The sequence below is a fragment of the Rhinopithecus roxellana genome, chromosome 17, assembly GCF_007565055.1.
Source record: "Rhinopithecus roxellana isolate Shanxi Qingling chromosome 17, ASM756505v1, whole genome shotgun sequence".
Taxonomy (NCBI): domain Eukaryota; kingdom Metazoa; phylum Chordata; class Mammalia; order Primates; family Cercopithecidae; genus Rhinopithecus; species Rhinopithecus roxellana.
Genome location: NC_044565.1, coordinates 69,647,547 through 69,670,382, shown reverse-complemented (window position 1 = coordinate 69,670,382; position 22,836 = coordinate 69,647,547). Strand labels below are relative to the sequence as shown.

Below are 22,836 nucleotides of genomic sequence, written 5' to 3'. Positions count from 1 at the left end.
TCCCTCTGCCCCTTTGCTCAAGGCAGTTCCCCAAGCAGCAGTCTGGCCAGCTGTGGGAGGTGCTGTTCACCACTTCCAAGATTAGCTCAGACCTTAAAAATCACAGCCCAGCTCCTGCTCTTCTCGTGCCAAGGAAAACAGTAGATGTCAGAAGCCTCCTTAGGTATCTGGAAGGGAACAGCTCCTTCTGCTCCCTCCCTTCCTTGTATGAGGTCATTGAATCAGGATGACAAAGCAAACAGTGACATGTGTTGGGACTTGTTCCCAGACTGATTCCAGGATTTGTCCAGCCCCTCCCGCCTCCCACCCTCAGAATGGCAGACCCAGGTGTGGACAACAAACTAAACAGAACTCGGTCCTTGGGATCCTGGGAAATAGGGGCCACTTGGGAGGCACTGTCTGGAGTGGTGAAGAGGAAGCCATGGATACACCTTGTAAAAGAGGAAATTGGGCTATCAGCCCCATGGGCTATTTGCACGGTGTGTTCTGGGCTTCAGCATGCTTCTACATATTTTAATGTGACTTTAGGAGGGTAGGAGTTCTTTTTCAACTTCACAGATGAGGAAACAGGCTCATTTAAGGTCAGCAGTTTAATCAGGGTTACATGGCTTAAGTGTGACAGAGCCAGACTTGAAGTGAGTTTTGTGACTAATGAGTTTTGTTACATTTTCCCACCTCACCACAATTCCTTGAACTTGTCATTGGTATACCTGCTTCAGGCTTTCTGCCTTGTTGCATACCACCATACTATTATTTACATAATATTTTTCTTAAATAAACACAATTTAAAAGTTAACCCCATTCTGGTCATTATTCTAAGTTAAGTAACTCAGGAATGGAAAACCAAACATTATATGTTCTCACTTATAAGTAGGAGCTAAGCCATGAGGATGCAAAGGCATGAGTTCTATAATGGATTTTGGGGACTTGACTGGGGAAGGCTGGGAGGATGGTGAAGGATAAAAGACTATGTATTGGGTACATTGTACACTGCTCAGGTGATAGGTACACTAAAATCTCTTTAGAAATCACCACTAAAGAACTTATCCATGGGATGGGTGTGGTGGCTCACATCTGTAATCCCAGCCCTTTGGGAGGCTAAGGTGGGCGGTTCTCAAGCCCAGGAGTTCAAGGCCAGCTTGGGCAACATATCAAGACCCCATCTCTATTTAAAAAAAAAAGAATTTATCCATGTAACCAAAAACTTACCTGTACCCTAAAATCTGTTGAAATAAAAAAGTTAACTTCATTCTAAGCTACAATACATATGTGTGTATATATTTATACATATATATTTTAATATATGTAATGTGACATATTACATTTATATTGTTTATATGTATTTATATGTGTAGCCACTAAAATTAAACATTTTCATCCTCATCCCCTAAAGTCGACTCTCATGACACCAGGGACACTCATGCACATTTTGGAAAACTGTCTTACACCCTCCCTGTATTACGAAGGATGCAGCCAAGTGGCTGCCCTTGTTGAAATGCTCAGCCAGTAGGATCACTCATAGACACCACTGTCTTTGTTAGGGCTGTGCCTCAAAATCACAGAATTATTCATGGAGGATAAGAGATAGATCATGGACTCTAACTCTGGAGAAGGTGTTATACAACACACCCAGCCATAGCCCTAAAGATTAAGGGGCACCATTCAGGGATATAAAATCAGATACGGTCCTTGCTCTTAAAAACTCACTAAGCTTACAAACATAAACAATTGAAAACTAGAAGGAATAAGCAAAGAAACAGAAATGAAAGAAACTCACATCTAAATTTGGTTCCATCACAAACTCGGTGTGCCTTTGAGCAAGTCACTTCATGTGTCTAGCCTCGGTTTCTTTCTTTCTTTTTTTTTTTTTTTTGAGACGGAGTCTCACTGCAATGCCCAGGCTGGAGTGCAGTGATGCAATCTGGGCTCACTGCAACCTCTGCTTCCTGGGTTCAAGCGATTCTCCTGCCTTAGCCTGAGTAGCTGGGACTACAGGCAGGGGCCACCACAGCTGGTTCATTTTTGTATTTTTAGTAGAGAAGATATTTCACCATATTGGCCAGGCTGGTCTCGAACTCCTGACCTCAGGCGATCCACCCACCTCAGCCTCCCAAAATGCTGGGATTACAGGCGTGCATGAGTCACCATGCCGAGCGCCTCAGTTTCTTTAAACAGAGGTAATTAACATCCCTTTTTACCTTTTAAGTCTAATAGGGGATTCAGATTTTTTTTAACAGGTGTGAAAAAATCCTCTGTAAACTGTAAAGCTGCAATACAGTGTGTAAGGAATAAATAGGCAATGCCCAAAGTCCTCCATAGAATATTGGCATTATAAATGGAGAGCGACTTTCTCTAGGTAAAACTAAGCACTGGAAAAGACAGTTTGGGAGGAGAGTTGGGAGCACCATTTGGGCCTGACCAGTGTCCCTGGCTAACTTGCTGCTGCCAGGTCTTGGGCCCAGGAATGTCGGTGAGCGAAACCAGCTTGCTGCTCCTAACTCTTTCACAATCCTCCCTTTTTTCTGATTCTTACTCTTTCTTCTGCTTTGAGACCTTAATCTTCTTTCAGTCCCGTGTGCAAGTTGACCGCATTGTAATGGGTCTATACTGCCCTCTTGTGGTCACTCCCTGCCGTGGTTGCATTAACTTCTGACGGGGTGTGCGTGACAAACGCAGACCTGAGGAAACCCAACCAACCCCAGCTGAATGCACCTAGCCCTGGACAATCCAAATTAAAGCCAGCTGCTGGAGTGCAGAGCTCCTTGATGGGAAGTAGATCCTGCCTGGTTTTGCCCCAAGTAGGACATTAAATCCAGCCCTCTGTCTGGATTAAACTTGCTAAAATGGTCAGTTCCTAGATTGTCCAGCTTGTCTGGAGCAAGGTCCTGGAACTGAAGGTGGCTAGAAGGTACCCCTTCTCTGACAGAAAAACCGAAGGATAGGAAGGGCTGGGGCTAAGACCTGCCCTTCAGCCCTCCACCCATTGAAACCAACAGTTAACTGAGCACCAATTTGTGAACTGCTACTTGCCATGGATGGGGTACAAGATATGTAGTTCCTGTCCTCAAGAACTCATAAGTGACAAGCGTAAGTAACCCAAGCACACATATCAGTAATGAATATCAAGCCGTTGGAGTAAGGGCTATAATAGAAGTAGAAATAAAGTGCTACAGCACTAGTGGGGAAGGAGGGATTAGTGATAGCCGCCGCAATCAGGGAGACCTCCTGAAGGTAGTTCGAGGCAAGCTGATTGGGCTAAAAATGAGTCGGGCGTGGGGGAGGGAGGGAGGAATGGGCAGAGCACAGAGAAAGATTTTTAGGGCTATGAAACCATCTTTGTCTGTTTACTATAATGGATACATGACATTAAACATTTCTCCAAACCTAGAGAATGTACAATACCAAGAGTGAGCCCTAATGTAAACTGTGGACTTCGGGTGATATCGATGTATCAATATAAGTTCATCATTTATAACAAATTTACCACTCTGGTGGGGAATGTTGATAGTGGAGAAGGCTGTGTATGAGAGGAGTGGGGACAATGGAAAATCTCTGTATCTTTTGCTCAATTTTGCTGTGAACCTAAAACTGCTCTAAAAAATGAAGTCTTAAAAAAAAAAAAAGTAAAAAAGTAGTACCTTACTTACCAAACATCAGACATGAGCAAGGAAGACCACAATGATACTCATAATAACTACATGGGGTTGGGGGAGGTGATTATGTGTTGCACATGACTAAAAGTGTATATTTGTTACTTAATCTCTGCAACAATACTGTTGGGTAGGTATTATTTTCTCTATTTAATAGATAAGGAAACTGAGGCCTATGCAGAAAGGCTTGATAGAAAATATAGGGAGAGGAAAAAGCAAAGGTGTGTTTGGGGCAATAACCTGTTATTTCTAGAGTAGCAGGTATGCCTCATCGGGTAGCAGAAAGGGAGAGACAAGGGCAGGTGTGGGGTCATGATGATCAAAAAGCACAGGAACCCTATGATAAGGCTTTTAAAGCCTCAAAGAAATTTGGACCCTCACGCTTTGGACATTGGAAAACCTTTTGAGATTTCAGAGCAAGGGACCCTGCTCAGGGATGTATTTGACAAATGTGGAGGACAGCTGATAAGGCAGAGATGAGAGGGAGACCTGTGGAGTCATGAGGTGAAAGGAGCTTAGATTAGGGTGGTGGGCAATGCAAAGGCATAGATCCTAAAACCTCCACATGGAGAAATTAAAATGGGCTAGAGGAATAAAGAAGGCAGAGGTACCCTTGATGGGAAACACTGCAATCACATGCTGAGCCCTCCAACCTGCCTCATCAATGCCAGGTCCTATGGTGGGGATGGGGGCAGATTTCCAGAATCCTACTGAATAGAAGTCTTGGTTCCACCCTGGACTATGATGTGCCAAACCTCTAAAACCAAAGCAGGGCAAAGTCTTCTTGGAGACCAGCAGTGAAATCCTGAAAATTGTTCTCAATGCCCACATCAAGTGAGGAATCTCAAAATCAGAGTGGCCTGTCACACGAAGACTATACCAGTTTGAGGCTGGATCCACTCCTCAAAGGTCAAGGAGTTTTGTCATTTCCCAGCAGTCAAGAATCTGGTTGGACCAAACCCTGTATGGGAACACAGCTCCCCCTCCCCTGCAGAGGCTTGGATTCTGGCTTTTGATTGCCACAGGGCTGGCAGGCTTCCCTCTGGCTCCCACTCTCTCAGGAAGCCATCCACAGCTGCTGGCCACTTGTCACACCCTATCTGGGAGGTGGCAGCATTTCAGTGGTAAAGCAACAGATCTTCAGGCTGTGGCTAACGGCTTCAATGTTTGTTGGGAATTGTGTCATATTTCCCTGAAAGGGCTAACTCCATCTAGTCTTGGTAGAACAGTGTTCTTTCCTGTACAATACAATGAACTCTCAATGCCCAACTGAAATAAACAAAATCTTAACAGTGGTCACGTTATGGTGATGCTGAGATGCTTAGGCATTTAATTTTTTTATTTTTATTTGCTTTTGAAACAGGGGCTTGTTCTGTCTTCCAGGCTAGGTGTAGTGACATGATCATGGCTCACTGCAGCCTCAACTTCCGAGGCTCAAGCGATCCTCCCACCTCAGCCTCCCAAGTAGCTGGGACTACAGGTGCTACCACTACAACCAGTTAATTTTTTTATTTTTTGTAGAGATGGGGTCTCACTATGTTGCCCAGGCTGGTCTTGAACTCCTAGCTTTAAGCAATCATCTTGCCTCGGCCTCTCAAAGTGTTGGGATTACAGGCATGAGCCACAACACCCAGCCGGCATTTAATTTTTTTTTACCCATGCTTCATTTCTTCCCTTTTCTCTAAATATCTTTAAAATTACTATACTGCTTTAAATATTTTCCTCTTCTCAAAATATCCTTAATTTTAGAAATAAAAGAGTTTTAGTAATAAAAAGTTAGGCTAGGTGAGATGGCTCATGCTTGTAATCCCAGCACTTTTGGAGGCCAAGGCAGTGGAGGATCCCTAAGGCTAGGAGTTCGAGACCAGCCTGGGCAAAATAGTGAGACCCCCATCTATACAAAAAATTTAAAACTTAGCTGGGCATGGTGATTCACGTCTGTAGTCCCAGCTACTTGGGAACCTGAGGTGGAAGGATCCCTCAAGCCCATGAATTCGAGGCTGCAGTGAGCTATGATGGTGCCACTACACTCCAGCCTGGGCAACAAAGCAAGACCTTGTCTCCAAAAAAAAAAAAAAATGGCAATATCCAACCATATGACATTCTGGAAAATATAAAACTACGGAGACAATAAAAAGATCAGTGGCTCCTAGGGCTAAGGGAGGAGAGGAGGATGAATAGGCAGAGCACACAGGACTTTTAGGGCAGTGAGACTGCTCTGTATGATACTATACTGGTGAATACATGTCATTATATATTTGTCAAAACCCACAGAATGTACACTAAGAGTAAATCCTAATGTAAACTGTAGTTTGTTTGATAACGTGTCAATTCAGGTTTAATTGTAAAAAATGTACCACTCTGGTACAGGACTTTGCTATACAAGAGACTGTGTGTGTGGGGGTGGGGGGCGGGTAAATGGGAACTCCTTGTATTACACTTTTTGTTCAATTTTGCTGTAAATCTAAAACTGCTCTTAAAAAGTCTGTTTTTAAAAATTAAAGCAATATACTGGGGGTTAAGAGTTAGACTCAGAAACTGGATTGCTTATGCTCCAGTCCAATTCATTGACTAAGTGGCCTTAAACCAGGGTGTTTTATTTTTTGGTTTTGTTTTGTTTTTTGAGACGGAGTCTCCCTCTGTTGCCCAGGCTGGAGTGCAGTGGCCAGATCTCAGCTCACTGCAAGCTCTGCCTCCCAGGTTTACCCCATTCTCCTACCTCAGCCTCCGGAGTAGCTGGGACTACAGGCGCCCGCCACCTCGCCCGGCTAGTTTTTTGTATTTTTAGTAGAGACGGGGTTTCACCGTGTTAGCCAGGATGGTCTCGATCTCCTGACCTCGTGATCCGCCCGTCTCGGCCTCCCAAAATGCTGGGATTACAGGCTTGAGCCACCGCGCCCAGCAAACCAGGGTGTTTTAACTTTCAAGTCTTCGGTTTCCTCAGCTGTATAACTGAAGGAAGTAATAGTACCTACCTCACTGAACTATTTGGAAGATTAAATGAGAATCCATACAAAGCAGTTAGCATAGTGCCTGGCACATTGAGGGCATTAAATAAATCTTAGCTATTATTATTATTATTATTATTATTTTAGATGGAGTCTCGCTCTGTCGCCCAGGCTGGAGTGCAGTGGCGCAATCTTGGCTCACTGCAACCTCTGCCCCCTGGGTTCAAGTGATTCTCCTGCCTCAGCCTCCTGAGTAGCTGGGACTACAGGTGCCTGCCACCACGCCCGACTAATTTTTGTATTTTTAGTAGAGACAGGGTTTTGCCATGTTGACCAGGCTGGTCTTGGAACTCCTGACCTCAGGTGATCCACCCGCCTTGGCCTGCCAAAGGGCTGGGATTACAGGCATGAGCCACCGTATCCAGCCTATTTTTTGGTTTGTTTTGTTTGTTTTTCTTTTTTTTTTTTTTGAGACGAAGTCTTGCTCTTGTCCCCTAGGCTGGAGTGCAATGGTGCAATCTTGGTTCAATGCAACCTCCGCCTCCCAGGTTCAAGCAATTCTCCTGCCTTGGCCTCCCGAGTAGCTGGGATTACAGACACCTACCACCACATCTGGCTAATTTTTGTATTTTTAGTAGAGACGGGGTTTCACCATGCTGGCCAGGCTGGTCTTGAACTCCTAATCTCAGGTGATCTGCCCACCTCATCCTCCCAAAGTGCTGGGATTACAGGTGTGAGCCACCGCACCTGGCCTATTTTTTCTTTTTCTTAGTAGAGATGGGGTCCCACTGTATTATCCAGGCAGGTGTCAAACTCCTAGCTCAAGGGATCCTCCCACCTCAGCCTCCCAAAGTGTTGAGATTACAGGTGTGAGCCACCACATTTGGCCTTACCTATTATTATTATTATTGGAAATTTTAAATACAAAATAGTTAATAAAGTTTTGGCTTTCTAGACGTGTTTTTAGGTCCCTTGAAAATTCTCAAAGTGGCTGGGCACAGTGGCTCACGCCTATAATCCCAGCACTTTGGGAGGCCAAGGCAGGAGGATCACTTGAGGTCAGGAGTTTGAGACCAGCTTGGCCAACATGGTAAAACCCTGTTTCTACTAAAAATATAAAAAATTAGCTGGGTGTGGTGGTGCGCACCTGTAATCCCAGCTACTCAGGACTCTGAGGCAGGAGAATCACTTGAAGCCGGGAGGCGGAGGTTGCAGTGAGCCGAGACTGTGCCACTACACTCCAGCCTGGGCGACTGGAGAGTGAGACTCTGTTTCAAAAAAAGAAAAATTTTTAAGTGGACAGAGACTTGTTTTAATGTTAAATACATATGCCTGACTTTTTCTGTTCAAAACGCTGCTTACTCTGATACACATATTTCACCTTTTCCCCCAACAAATGAGTACCCATACCCAGGAAAAGTTTTGTTCCTTGTACCAAAGATAGGGAGATCCAGCTGTCCAAGACTGAAGTCTGCTTTCAAAACTCCTGTCACCTAGTCTTTAACCTCACCTACTAGTACCTGCCATCCAACCCTACCCGCCCACAATTGTTCTTCAGGACTCTCTTCTGAGATCCAGACATATGTATCCAACCAACTGCTTTTTTGACATCTTTACTTGGGTGTCTCAAAGGAACATCAAGCTCAACTTGTTCCCCTTACCTCAATGAATGACCTATCACCCATTGAGATGTACAAGCCAGCAATCTGGGACACACGCTCAATTCCTTCCCTTTTACCCCCAGACAATCCCATCACTCAGTCTTAGCCTTTCTACTTTTTAAAATATTATTGGGCTCCATTTACCTCTTTCCATCTCAGTCTTCACTTAATTTAGTCCACCATGATCTTTCACTTGGACTTCTGCAGACTTCTAACTTGTTTTTCCTGCATCCTCCTGCCTTCTTCCATCCTTCTTCCACACTGTTTGAATCTTCTTTTAAAAATCCAAACCTGGCTGGGCATGGTGGCTCATGCCTGTAATACCAGCACTTTGGGAGGCCGAGGCGGGCAGATCACAAGGTCAGGAGTTCGAGACCAGCCTGGCCAACATGGTGAAACCCCGTCTCTACTAAAAACATAAAAATTAGCTGGACGTGGTGGCGGGCACCTGCAATCTCAGCTTCTCAGGAGGCTGAGGCAGGAGAATCGCTTGAACCTGGGAGGTGCAGGTTGCAGTGAGCCGAGATCATGCCACTGTACTCCAGCCTGGGCAACCAGCGTGAGACTCTGGCTCAAGAAAAAAAAAAAATCCAAACCCAGTCATTTCACCATCACTAACAATCCAATGGCTCCCCATTGCTCTTTAAATATAGAAGCAGATATAATACAGAACTCCCAGGAAGGCCAGGATGGCAGACCAGGGACAGCTTGCTTACAGTTAACTCTTTGTGTTCCTGCTGTAACAGCATATTTTATTTCATGACTAATAACCTTTTGTTTCTGAGAAAAGGAGACAGGATTACTTTGAAATCTGGTACCCATAAAACTGTAACCCATATAGTTAAGAGATAATTAGCCTTCTGAATAGAAACTTTCAAATATCCACGAACTGAGATATACATTTTTAAAAGATGTTATAGAGAAAATTTTTAGCCGGGTAAGACCTTAAAGATGAATTAATGTAGAGCAGGGGTTGGCCAACTACAGCCTGTGGGCCAAATCCAGCCTGCCATTTGTTTTGATAAACAAATACTTAATGGAACACAGTCACACTCATTCATTTGTGTATTGCCAATGCTGTCTGCATAAAGCATAGAGTTGAGTGTTACAACAGACTATATGGCTTGCAAAGCCTAAAATATCTGACCCTAAACAGAAAAGGATTTTTATAGAAAACAGTGCTCTAGAGGTTTCCCACCATGGGCTCCACATCAGAGTCACCTGGAGTACTTGTGAAAGGGATCACCTCGCCAGATATGGTGGCTCACGCCTGTCATCCCAGCACTTTGGGAGGCTGAGATGGGCAGACTGTTTGAGCCCAGGAGTTTGAGACCACCTGGGCAACATAGTGAAACCTCATCTCTATAAAAAAATATAAAAATTAGCTGGGCATGGTGGCATGTACCTGTAGTCCCAGTTATTTGAGAGGGTAAGGTGGGAGGATAGCTTGAGGACAGGAGGCAGAGGCTGCCGTGAGCCGTGATTAACGCCACTGTATTCCAGCCTGAGTGACAGAGCGAGACTCTGCCTCAAGAAAAGAAAAAAAAGGATCACCTCAGAGATTCTGATTAAATCTGTCTGAGGTGGGAAGCAAATATCGCAATTAAAAAAGGTTACATTTCTCCAGGTGATTCTAATTTGTAGCCACAGTTGAGAATCACTGATCTAATCCTATCTCCTCTTTCACTGATGAGGAAAGTCAGGCCCAGATGTTAGGATCTATTCCCCCTTTGTAATAACAACTATTAACATCTATAAAACCCTGTAAATTATATTCCTCTACATTATCTCATTTGATCCTTAGAACAATCTTAGGTTCCAAGAGCAGGAAGCATTACTGTCCCTGCTTCACAGATGACAGAACTGAGACTTGAAGAATTTAAGACATCTGCTTACAATTCCTCAGGGTCATTGTGAGGCTAGGGGGAGGAGTGGGTGGGGTGGGGTAGTGTGGTGTGTGTGTGTGTGTGTGTGTGTGTGTGTGTGTGTGTGTGTGTGTGTGTGTGTGTGTCTCCAATCCCTTTGCCTTCTTCACTTCAACCACAGCAGATATATTTTTACTTGTTCAAGTATTAGGGTCCCACATACAATTTTGTTTGAATAGTTTCACCTCTGAAGATCATTGATCTAGCTCAGACTTTTTTGTTCAGTGTTTTAATCCAAAATGGCATAGTCATTCTGTACCCAAATTCCTGTCATTTCTTTGTCTTTTTGTTTTTTTTTTTTTTTTGAGACGGAGTCTCGCTCTGTCGCCCAGGCTGGAGTGCAGTGGCCGGATCTCAGCTCACTGCAAGCTCCGCCTCCTGGATTCACGCCATTCTCCTGCCTCAGCCTCCCGAGTAGCTGGGACTACAGGCGCCCGCCACCTCGCCCGGCTAGGTTTTGTATTTTTTTAGTAGAGAAGGGGTTTCACCGTTTTGGCCAGGATGGTCTCGATCTCCTGACCTTGTGATCCGCCCGTCTCGGCCTCCCAAAGTGCTGGGATTACAGGCTTCAGCCACCGCGCCCGGCCTAATTCCTGTCATTTCTTAAATCATCAACCAGTTTTTCCTTGTTGGTCTACATGAAGTCCAAAATAATAGTTTCTCATAATACCAACATTCCTTTTTGAGAGATGAAGAACTTATCACTTTTAGCAGACCAGACTTCCCACATCTGTCAGGATAACTGAAGTTGCTCATTATTGCTTCCTGCCTACCTCCGTGCATACTGTGTAATCCATTTTAGGAAAGCATCAGCCTCATTCACTCTCTAGCTCAGGCAGCATTTTTCCTCCCTGCTGCTTATGTCTGCCTCAGCCTACCCCAAATGCTCTCTACTTTGCTTCACTCTTGGGCTTTCTATGGGAGTGAAGCACTAATGATGGGGAGCGTGAGGGGAGGAAATAAGACATCTTCTTGCATTTCTTCCTGTTCCCAGAGAAATTCTTCCTATTCCCCTCTCCGCAGAGGTGAGAAGCCCCACAACGGGCAGAATACATGCAGCTTTTCATTCCATGGCCTTATCTGCACCCTTCCACAAGAGAAGGAATGACTGATTGGTCAGCGTTCTGGACATTCAGCAGGCTGAGTTTTCATCAGCACTAGTGCCTGAATGCACGAGGTGGTGCCATAGTTAACTTTGTCCTGGTAAGTCAGGGTCTATTCTCAAACCTGGTAGGAAGATCATAGTTGAAGGTTGCAGGAAGTCCCCCACTGTGAACCTACTTTTAGTACCAAGAATGACAGGGACACCCAGAATCACACCCATAGCATAACCTCATATTTCAACAGTTACTTGAGGAGGCAATATCAGTGAGTTCTGCCACCCAACCACCAGAAGCACCCTATTGCTCAGGAAAAGCATAGTCCTTAAGTTATAATGAAAGAGGCTGTGACCTTTAATCAACGTAAGGTCCCAACATTAGGTCCCAAAGGCAGTGGCCTGTAATCCTAGCACTTTAGGAGGCTAAGGAGAACGGGACTGCTTGAGCCCAGGAGTTTGAGACCAGCCTGGGTAACATGGCAAGACCCCATCTCTATAAATATAAAAATGAGCCAGGCACAGTGGCATGTACCTGTAGTCCCAGCTACTCAAGAGGCTGAGGCAGGAGAATCACTTGAGCCTGGGAAGTTGGGACTGCAGCAAGCTGTGATCATGCCACTGCACTCATTCTAGGCAACAGAGTGAGACCCTGTCTCAGAAAAAAAGAAAAAAAAATTAGGTCCCAGTGTTTTAGAAGGTTGAGGCAGGAGGATCACTTGAGGCCAGGAGTTCAAGACCAGCCTAGGCAACATGGCAAGACTTCATCTCTCCAAAAACTTTAAATAAAATAATTAGCCAGGTGTGGTGGTGGTACATGCCTATAGTCCCAGGTACTTGGGAGGCTGAGGTGGGAGGATTGCTTGAGCCCAGGAGTTCAAGGCTACAGTGAGCTACGATTGCACCACTGTACCCCAGCCTAGGTGACAGAGTAAGACCCTCTTAAAAAAAAAAAAAAAAATTATGAACATTTTTGTCTTCTAATTTTAATAGGATCATGTCTCTCACTTTACAAATTCTCAAAACATATGGTTCCCTTTTTACATATATATATAAACACTTTTAAACATAAATATCAAATGCATAAGAATCATATGGGCAGATAAATTTAGGAAGCCAAGAACACAGAAGGAAAGGCCAGTCACCAGATCTTACAAATGATCATCTAAACTTCTCTGGCTATTTGATTTGATACATTATCCCAAATATTCCATGTCACATGGTCCACAAGGTCTTCTTTTGGGATTCTGAAGCAATCAATAGCCATACTTGTCATTAAGATGAGTTCTGCCATCTCCACTTTGACCTAGATCAGAATATAAAAAAAGAAATACATTATTTACTTTTCCAAAGTCAGGAGAGAAAAGATATCCAGATATCAGTAGGCCAAAAAGTAAAATAGACAAAAAGGTTTATTCTTTGATAGAAATTTTACTTTTTGTATGAAATTTCAAAATACAGCCCTCTTTTCACTTCTACCCTAACATTTGTTAGCATAGAAAAAGTAGACATCTCTAGTAACTAAATTCTATTAGTTACTAATATATTAGAAATCTCAAGCTGTGATGAACATATGAGAAAGTAAGTATCTCACACATTGCTTTAAGGGTGTGTGTATGAGCATAAAACTGGTACAATCTCTATAGAATGCAATTTATATTATCTTCAAAATGTTTATACCTTTGATCCAGAAGGTTAACTTTTATGAATTTTTTTCAATAGATGCTCCTCTGTACTTAGCATTTTATATATAAGTATCCATAAGAAACTAACAACAATTGGTTGTCTTGTGAGGAAAACAACTGAGTAGCTGAGGCACAGCCAGAATTGTTTTCCTTTCTTTTGACTTGGTAAAACCCAGATAACATTACATCTGTAAACACTTCTGTATATATTCCTAGAAGACAAGGACTTTTTCTGAAAAACATAACTCAACATCATTCACACTTTAAAAAAATCAACAATTTCTTAGTATCATCAAATATCCAGGTAGTGTTCAAAATTATCTGACTGGCTAATAATTTTTTTAAAGAGTTGTTTGTTTGAATAAGGATCCAAACATGGTGTACAAATTACCACTACATACTCTTGTAACTTTATTATTTTGAACCTTAAATCTATATTACCTATTCAAAAATATAAATAAATGAACCTTAGAGGAAAAAAAAGTAAAAACAATCTACCTTCAGGTGGGACCCACACACAGTAGTCTGGGTCATCTTCAGGATATTTGGAAGAAAGTGTTGGTGGAAGCTAAAAAGAAAAGATGGATTGTTTTATTCACAAGAATTTCTCTCCAGAAACCTTACAACTGCAGAAGGGATTGGGGTCCTATTGTTAGCCTCCTTAAGCAGAATAAATGTTAGCCAAGAATTTTGTATCCAGCAAAACTAAGTTTCATGAATGAAAAAGAAATAAAGTCTTTTTCAGACAAGCAAATGCTGAGGGAATTTGTCACTACCAAACCAGACCTACAAGAAATGCTAAAAGGAGTTCTAAATCTTAAAACAAAAGGTTGACATGCACCAGACTAGAACCTCTTGAAAGCATAAAACTCACAGGGCCTATAAAAAAATAATACAATGAAGGAAGAAAAATATCTAGTTAACAATCAACATGATGACTGGAACAGCACCTCACATCTCAATATTAACGTTGAATGTAAATGGTCTAAATGCTCCACTTAAAAAAAAAAGTCACAGGCTGGGCGCAGTAGTTCACACCTGTAATCCCAGCACTTTGGGAGGCTGAGGTGGGTGGATCACCTGAGGTCAGGAGCTTGAGACCAGTCTGGCTAATGTTGCGAAACTCCATCTCTACTAAAAATACAAAAATTAGCTGAGTGTGGTGGTGCGTGCCTCTAGTCCCAGCTACTTGGGAGGCTGAGGCAGGAGAATCACTTGAACCCGGGAGGCGGAGGTTACAGTGAGCTGAGATCATACCACTGCACTCCAGCCTGAGCGACAGAGCGAGATTCCATCTCAAAAATAAATAAAATAAATAAATAAATAAATAAAACCAAATATCTGCCGTCTTCAAGAGACTCACTTAACATGCGAGGTTTCTTATAGACTGAAGGTAAAGGGGTGGAAAAAGATATTCCACAGAAATGGAAGTCAAATGCAAGCAGGAGTAGCTATTCTTATATTAAATAAAACAATTTAAAGCAACAACACTAAAAAAAAGACAAAGAAGGCCATTATATAATTATAAAAGGATCAACCCAACAAGAAGATATTATAATCCTAAATATATATGCACCTAAAACTGGAGCTCCCAGATTCATAAAACAACTACTACCAGATCTAAGAAAAGAGAAAGACAGCAACACAATAATAGTGGAAGACTTAAACACTCTATTGACAACAGTAAACAGATCATCAAGGCAGAAAGTCAACAAACACTGGACCTATACTACACTCCAGAACAAATCGACTAACACAGTTACAGAACATTCTACTCAAGAACTGCAGAATATACAATCTTCTCATCAGTGCATGGAATATTCTCCAAGATAGACCATATGATAGACCACAAAACAAATCTCAAATTTAAAAAAAATAGAAATCATATCAAGTATCTTGTGAGACCACAGTGGAATAAAACTAGAAACCAACTTGAAAAGGAACCCTCAAAACTACACAAATACATGGAAATTAAACAATCTGCTTCTAAATGATTTTTGGGCTAACAATGAAATCACTGGAAATTTAAAAATTATTCAAAATAAGTAATAGTGACACAAGTTATCAAAACCTCTGGGATACAGCAAAAGCAGTGCTAAGAGGAAAAATTTATAGTGCTAAATGCCTACATCAAAAAGTCTTGAGCCAGGCGTGGTGATTCACGCCTATAACCCCAGCACTTTGAAAGGCCAAGGCAGGAGGATTGCTTGAGCTCAGGAGTTCAAGACCAGCCTGGATAACATAGTGAGGCCTCATCTCTATTTAAAAGAGAGAGAGAAAGTCTGAAAGATCACAAATTGACAACCTAATGTCACACCTCAAGGAACTGGAGTAACAAGAACAGACCAAACCAGGCTGGGCACAGTGGCTCATGCCTATAATCCCAGCACTTTGGGAGGCTAGGGTGCGCAGAATGCTTGAGTCCAGGAGTTTGAGACAAGCCTGGTCAACATCGTGAAATCCCATTTCTAACAAAATACAAAAATTAGCTGGGCTTGGTGGTGCACGCCTGTAATCCTAGCTATTCAGGAGGGCTGAGGCAGGAAAATTGCTTGAACCCGGGAGGCAGAGGTTGTAGTGAGCTGAGATTGCACTACTGCACTCCCTGGGCAACAGAATGAGACTCTGTCTCGAAAAAAAAAAAAAAAAAAAAAAAAAAAAACAGATTAAACCCAAAGCTACCATAAAAGAAATAACAAAGATCAGAGCAGAACTAAATGAAATTGAAACAAAAGAAATTGCAAAAGATCAATGAAAAAAAAGGGGGGTTTTGAAAAGATAAACTAAATTGATAAATCATTAGCTAGATTAGACAAGAAAAGAATATTCTATATTAGTTCAATTACAAATGAAAATGGAGACATTACAACCAATACCACAGAAATACAAAAGATCATTTGAGACTACTATGAACACCTCTATGCACATAAACTAGAACATCTAGTAGAAATGGATAAATTCCTGGAAACATACAACTCTCCTAGATTCAATCAGGAAGAAACAGAAATCCTGAACAGACCAATAACAAGCAGTGAGATTGAGTCAGTAATAAAATATATTACCACCAACAAAAAAAAAAGCCCAGGACCAGATGGATTCACAGTCAGATTCTACCAGACATTCAAGGAAGAACCAATCTTACCGAAAGTATTCCAAAAGATTGAGAAAGAAGGAATCCTCCCTAACTCATTCTATGACGCTAATATTGCCCTGATACAAAAACTAGGAAAGGACATAACATAAAAAAGAAAATTAGAGACCCATATCCCTAGTGAACACAGATGCAAAAATCCTCAATGAAAGACTAGTAAACTGAATCCATCAGCATATCAGAAAGATAATACACCCTATTCAATACACCATGATCAAGTGGGTTTCATCGCAGGGATGCTGGGATGGTTTAACATATGCAAGTCAATAAATACGACACATCACAGAAACAGAATTAAAAACAAAAACCATATGATCATCTCAATAGATGCAGAAAAAGCATTCAATAAAAGCCAGCATCTCAGGATCATTGCAAGCTAGGAGTTTGAGACCAGCCCGGGCAACAAAACAAGACGTATTTCTACAAAAAAACCCACGAAAATTAGCCGGGCATTGTGGCACACAACTGTAGTCCCAGCTACTCAGGAGGCTGAGGTGGGAGGATCACTTGAGTCCAAGAGCTTGAAGGTTGCAGTGAGCCATGATCACACCACTGCACTCCAGCCTGGGTGACAGAGCAAGATCCTGTCTCAAAAAAAAAAAAAAAAAAAAAAAACATAAAAAATAATTTCTTTTTTACAGCAAATTGGAGCTAGAGGCCATTAAGTAAAGTAACTTAGGAGTGGAAAACCAACTACCATATGTTCTCACTTACAAGTGGGAGCTAAGCTATGGGTATGCAAAGGCATACAGAGTGGTATGATGGACTTTGGAGACTCAGAAGAAGGAGGCTGGGAAGGGGATGAGGAATAAAAAATTGCATATTGGGTACAATGTACACTACTTGGGTGACAGGTGCACTAAAATCTCAGACTCCATCACTATATGATTCATCTATGTAACCAAAGAACCACTTGTAACCCAAAAGCTATTTTTGAAAAATTACATACAGGTATAATTTTAACTCTAAGAATTATTGTCCTTATGCCTGTTAGCAAACAAAAACTAAGAGAGAACAGTTTCTATTAATGATCTTGACATAAGTAACCTACTTGGGGGAATATTTTCTCTGAACCTTTTTTCCATAAAGCATCACAAGCTGATTTTCAGCCAGTGAGTTATGTGACACTCTTTAAAAGGGGCAGTTAACACACTGCAGGTATGACTGCTAAATGGTATAGCCTCCAGAGAGGGAAATTTGGCATTTACCTTTTGGCCAAGGTTTAGAAAAGTTAACAGAGCAAACCTGACTGCTATCCTTTGAAAACCTGTTTGCAGGGTTTGCCCTTGGCTTGCATCTGGGAACCTGGAATTTGGGAAGGTTTCTACCATCCTAAGTGACAAGAATGGCTTATTGTGCCTAAACTGTTTGTGCAAACAACATGATTCATGCTGAACACCTGCTTTCCTTCTGGAAGTCTGAATTTTGGTAGATGCCAGGCAGGGAATGCCTATGCGATCAGTCCCCAATAAAAACCCTGGGCACTGAGTCTCTAAGTAGCTTCCCTAGTTAGCAACATTTCACAAGTGTTGCCACAACTTGTTCTTAGGGGAATAAAGCATGTCCTGTGTCACTCTACTGGAAGATATCCTTGGAAGCCTGTGCCAGGTTTCCACCATATTTTGCCCCAGGTTCCTTTTCCCTTTGCTGATGGTGCCTGGTATCCTTTTGCTATAGTATATCATAGAGGCAAGTACAATCATACGCTGAGATCTGAGTCCTCTTATGAATTACCTAACCTGTGAGTGATCTTGGGGACCTCCTGACACAACCTAGAACTTCTGGGAGCTATTTCCACACAAAATTATATATATATACAAGACTGTTCATTATAGTATTATTGTAATAAAAGACTAAAAACAACCCAAGTGTCCTTCTATAAGGAACTGGTTAGATAAGGTCCTCCATATGGTGAGAAACTCTCAATATACTGATACAAAATAATTTCCATGGGTGGTTTAAATAAATAAATAAATAAAACATACAAAAAAACAGATGTAGAGTGGAGTACATTACATCCTACCTTTTGTGTAATAAAAGGAGCAAAATAAGAGTATGTTATTCAAAAGTCTTTATATGGCATAATAGGATATAAGGAAAGATTCATAAACTAATAAAAGAGACGCTTGTATATGAGCAGTTATAGGGAAGAGAGTGATAAAGACAACAGAAAATTCAAAAATAAAAATCAAAGAATCTAGATTTCTAGGAAAGGGAATAAGGCTGCTGCGAACTCTGTTAAGTCAGTCTCCAAAGATTCACTCTTCTGGATGTGATCCATGACAAGGGGATTCATTTTTACTCCAAGACAAGTGAAATACTTACTTTGCCTGGACCAGGCGCTTTCTTTTTCTTCAATTCATCTCTGCTTTTCTCATATTCATTCTTTGATGCTAATTTAAGAAAAACAAAAAAATAAAAACAAAAAACTGGCCATACCTATTTTCAGTATAAGTAAAATAAAAAGGAAAAATTCTTCCTAAAAGAACATTATAATTATTGAAGAAAAGATGCTCATGACAATGCAATTCTCAACAATTCCTTCTACTACTGTAAAAACTCTATTAAGAGAAAATTTTTCCTGGATGAATAACCCTAGTTTTTAAACCCTAAGGCTGTTCCACAAGCTTGAATATAATCACATTATGTGAACAAGTTAAAAAAAAATGAAGCTGATTTTACTAGTTCACAGTTTAACCATGACAGGTAAAACCAGAGTAAAGCAGTCCTTTTAACAATTTCTTTTAAGATAGTTTTGGAATCACTCCCATAATAGGTACATATTTGACTTTGGGAGATGTAAAATTGTGGAGAGCTTTGCACAGCCAGAGGGAAGCATCAAGGCATTAGGTGCTTTGTGGGGCAGGGAGAGGGAACCCCAGAAGGTAGAAGAGGAGTAAAAGAAAGGCAAATGGGATGGCACCAAATACAAACCTCTCTTATATTCCAACTTTGTCCAGGGGCCCAGTGGCAGCATAACTGAAGGACCATTCTCTGTGCTGCCTTCAGGTCAGCTGCCAACCCCTCCCTTATGAAACCAGTCAGCCACCTGTGTGCAGAGCAGCAACGAAGGCTGCTGTACTACTTGCCTGAGGGTCCCTCGCACAATGAAGTGGTTTCGCTACTGTCTTGATAATCTTTATTCTGTTCTTCCTCACTAAGTTGAGACATGTTTTCTATAAAAAGCAATATCAAAGCATATTGTCATTATTTAATTCACAGTGGAAAGCCAAACAAACAAAAACAAGAGAAACAGAAGCTAAGTACATAATCATCCAATTTTATTATCATCAGCTTCAACTAATCTTAAGGTTTTAAATAAATATGTTCCAAATATATTACAGAAGACTGCCGATTTTCCACTTAAAACACTAGCTAACGTTGAGGTGAAACTTTTTAGCAATACTTACCAAAAGCCTCAAAAATGTACATACTCCTTGGCCTAGAAATTCTACTCCCAAAACATTTTTTTTTTAAAATCATAGATGAACACCAAAATGTATTATTATTTTAGAAACAGGGTTTTTCTCTGTTGCCCAAGCTGGAGTGCAGTGGTGCAATCATAGCTAACTGCTGCCTTGAATTCCTGGGCTACAGAGATCCTCCTGCCTCAGCCTCCAGAGTAGCTAGGACTACAGGCATGTACCACCATGCCCAGCCAATTTTCTTTTTTTTTTTTTGTAGAGATAGAGTTTCACCATCTTGCCCAGGTTGGTTTCAAACTCCTGGGCTCAAGTGATTCTCCTACTTTGGCCTCCCAAAATGTTGGGATTACAGGTGTGAGTCACCCAGCCTGGACCCAAAATTTATTATATATATGTTTGTAATAGCAAAAATTAAGAAATAACCTACATGTTTAACAACTGAGAGCTGACTAAATATATTATGGCATATGCATGTGATGAACCACTATGCTCCTTCTCCAAAACCACATTTTAAAAAGAATAGTTTAAGGCATAGGAAAAAAAAAACTAGGTTATAAAATAGCAATATATAAGCTGGGCATGGTGGCTTATACCTATAATCCCAGCACTTTGGGAGGCTGAGGTGAGAGGACTGCTGGAGGCCAGGAGTTTGAGACCAGCCTGGGCAACACAGGGAGACCCTATGACTCTATTTTCTCTACAGGTATGTGCCTTGGGAGGTCAAGGCTGCAGTGAGCCAAGATCACACCACTGTACTCCAACCTGGGTAACAGAGTAAGACCCTGTCTCAATGAAAGTAAAAATTAAAGTAAAAACAAAAATAAACCACAGGAAAAAAGGCCTGGGGTAATCCCTCATCACTGCAAATTTACTAATTATTTAATTTTTTTTGTTTTGTTTCTGAGACAGATTCTCACTCTATCACCCAGGCTGGAGTACAGTGGTACGATCTCAATTCACTGCAACTTGTGTCTGCTGATTTCAAGCAATTCTCCTGCCTGCCTCAGAGCCCTCCTGAGTAGCTGTGATTACAGGCATGCACCACCACGCCCAGCTAATTTTTTTTGTATTTTTAGTAGAGACAGGGTCTCACCATGTTGGTGAGCCTGGTCTCAAACTCCTGACCTCAGGTGATCCACCCACCTCGGCCTCCCAAAGTGCTGGGATTACAGGCATGAGCCACTGTGCCTGGCCAAATTTACTAATTATTTAATTTTATAAACCAAGTTTCAAAATCTAAGCTATTTTTACACATACATATTTACTTTGGTCTGTTAAACAAAAAAATTATAATACTTATTGCTCCCTTCCTGCTGAACTGTTTATATTCACCCTCACAATATACGGCTCAAAGACCAAGCTCATGTAAGCACCTTTTTGAAAAGGGGAATGCAGATACAGAATACTTACCTCTCACAGATGAGGAAACAGTAACTTTTCTGTTTCCCAGATAAATGAAGGTGATTCAAGAGAAGGGCTACGTACCAGGCCTGGCATTTTTACGTAGCCAAGTCTGGTTTGTTTTGGAAGTAGACACGCATGCATTCCCATATATTCAGTGCCAGTTTTTATTGTTTCTCCTCATACTCCTTATTTTCTGAGATCTTTATCTTGCTAACCAGTTTGGCCAACCAGCAGGAAAATAACCCCTGCAGCTGACAAGGGATGAAGGATACTAAGAAGATAAACAATGATCTTTAGGGGTGGGATTGTGGGGATTTCTTTTTTTTCCTTTGGACTTTCATGTATGATCTATAGTTTCTAAAATGAACATATAATCCTTTGTAATTAGAAAATATATATATATATATTCTCTCTATATAGAAAAGACAGAATTGATGTATATATCTATATCTATATGAATATCAATCTATTCTGTCTTTCAACATTTTTCATCAACTATTTGCTGAGGCAGGTGGATATGGGTCAGGTTTTCTGCTAGGTTCCAAACAGAAAAAGATGAATGAAGCAAGATCCTTCTTGAGAACTTTAGTCCAATGGGTACAATTATGTTTTGGCCTCCGTTTTAGGGATGGAGAAAAAATGAGTAGGGGTTGACTTATCCTGAGACCACCTGATCAGGCCGCATCATCTACCCTATTCCACTGCCCTCCAACTCACACAGTGGCAGCAGCTTGGCATTATTCCACAGCAGCTATGGTTGCAGATTCCATAGCCTTCAATTTTCTGTAATTCTGGAATGGATTGGAAATAACTGCCCTTAATTTGCAATGAGGACAAATAATGACTGGCGGTCAAAGAAAGAAGACCAAGAAAGTATGTTTCCTTACTACAGAGTCAGTATATCACATACGAAGTCAAATGTGCAGATAAGAACTGGCCTTGCTTTTTAAAACCTATCCACAATCAATGTAATTGCCCACTGAACAACACAGGAAGGAGAAGAAAGATATTACCATGGGTTTGGGTTTCTTTAAAATGTGTGAGATCTGTGGGATGCCTCATTTCCTGCACTGCTGCTTCTGGCTCTATCTCTGGCTGTGGCCTACTGAGGCTTCCATCCTCCAGTTTTTTCTTTTCATGCTCCTCCTTTTCTTTCTCTTCTTCCTCTTCCTCTTCCTCCTCCTCTTCTACTTCAGGCTCATCTTTCATTCTCATTAGAGTTGGAGGGAGTTCTGGACGCTTGGGGGGTAACTTCTAAGAGGGAAACAAAACCATGAACAAGTAGTTCTACTTAATGACAACAAGAGATAAATCTTTTCAAGGAGGTCAGTCTAAATGTGTTGAATGTTTACCCTCTTTAGGTTGATGAACTACACAGAAGTCTCCTAGAGGTGGGACTTTCACATGAAATTTTACCCCTCTACAGACCCTAAACAAGTGTCTTTATTATTTCCTAGAGTCAAAGATTACTAAATACAAAACACTTGAAAATCGCTTGTAAGGAACTAAAATAGTTATTTCAGATGAGTGCCAGCTACAGGAATTCTGTCCTGTTACAACTCATGATACTAAAGGATCTCAATTGATTACAAAATCTTCTAAGGAATACATCAGACAATCAGAAATAAGTCATTTGTGCTGCTTTTTCATTTTAGACTTAGAGTAATTTCAGGGGAATGGCATGTAAATCAGTCAAACAGATCCTGAAGAAAAGGAGGAAGACATTTCTCAAAGAATAAAGCTAAATATTGTAATCAAAGCCATTCAATAAAAGTACTTATTAGAAAAAGTTGATCACGGTTATGGAATAGAGGGAAGGAACCAAAGTGTATCTTGGTTATATCTTTTTTTTTTTTTTTTTTTTGAGACACAGTCTTGCTCTGTAGCCTAG

The 22,836-nt window shown here is 41.3% G+C and overlaps 1 protein-coding gene across 1 annotated transcript in view; it reads right to left on the bottom strand.

Annotated features, from left to right (window-relative positions):
* Positions 1–12,245: 12,245 nt before the first annotated feature.
* SLC4A1AP (solute carrier family 4 member 1 adaptor protein) overlaps positions 12,246–22,836 on the bottom strand; it is a 32,014-nt gene continuing 21,423 nt past the window's right edge. Inside the window, exons 10-14 of the mRNA XM_010371200.2 lie at positions 21,959–22,199; positions 19,206–19,292; positions 18,442–18,509; positions 13,464–13,533; positions 12,246–12,586 (exon numbers count right to left, since the gene is read on the bottom strand). Of these exons, the coding sequence (XP_010369502.1) occupies positions 12,537–12,586; positions 13,464–13,533; positions 18,442–18,509; positions 19,206–19,292; positions 21,959–22,199 (516 nt within the window). The 3' untranslated portion in view covers positions 12,246–12,536. The remainder of the gene's footprint in view (positions 12,587–13,463; positions 13,534–18,441; positions 18,510–19,205; positions 19,293–21,958; positions 22,200–22,836) is intronic.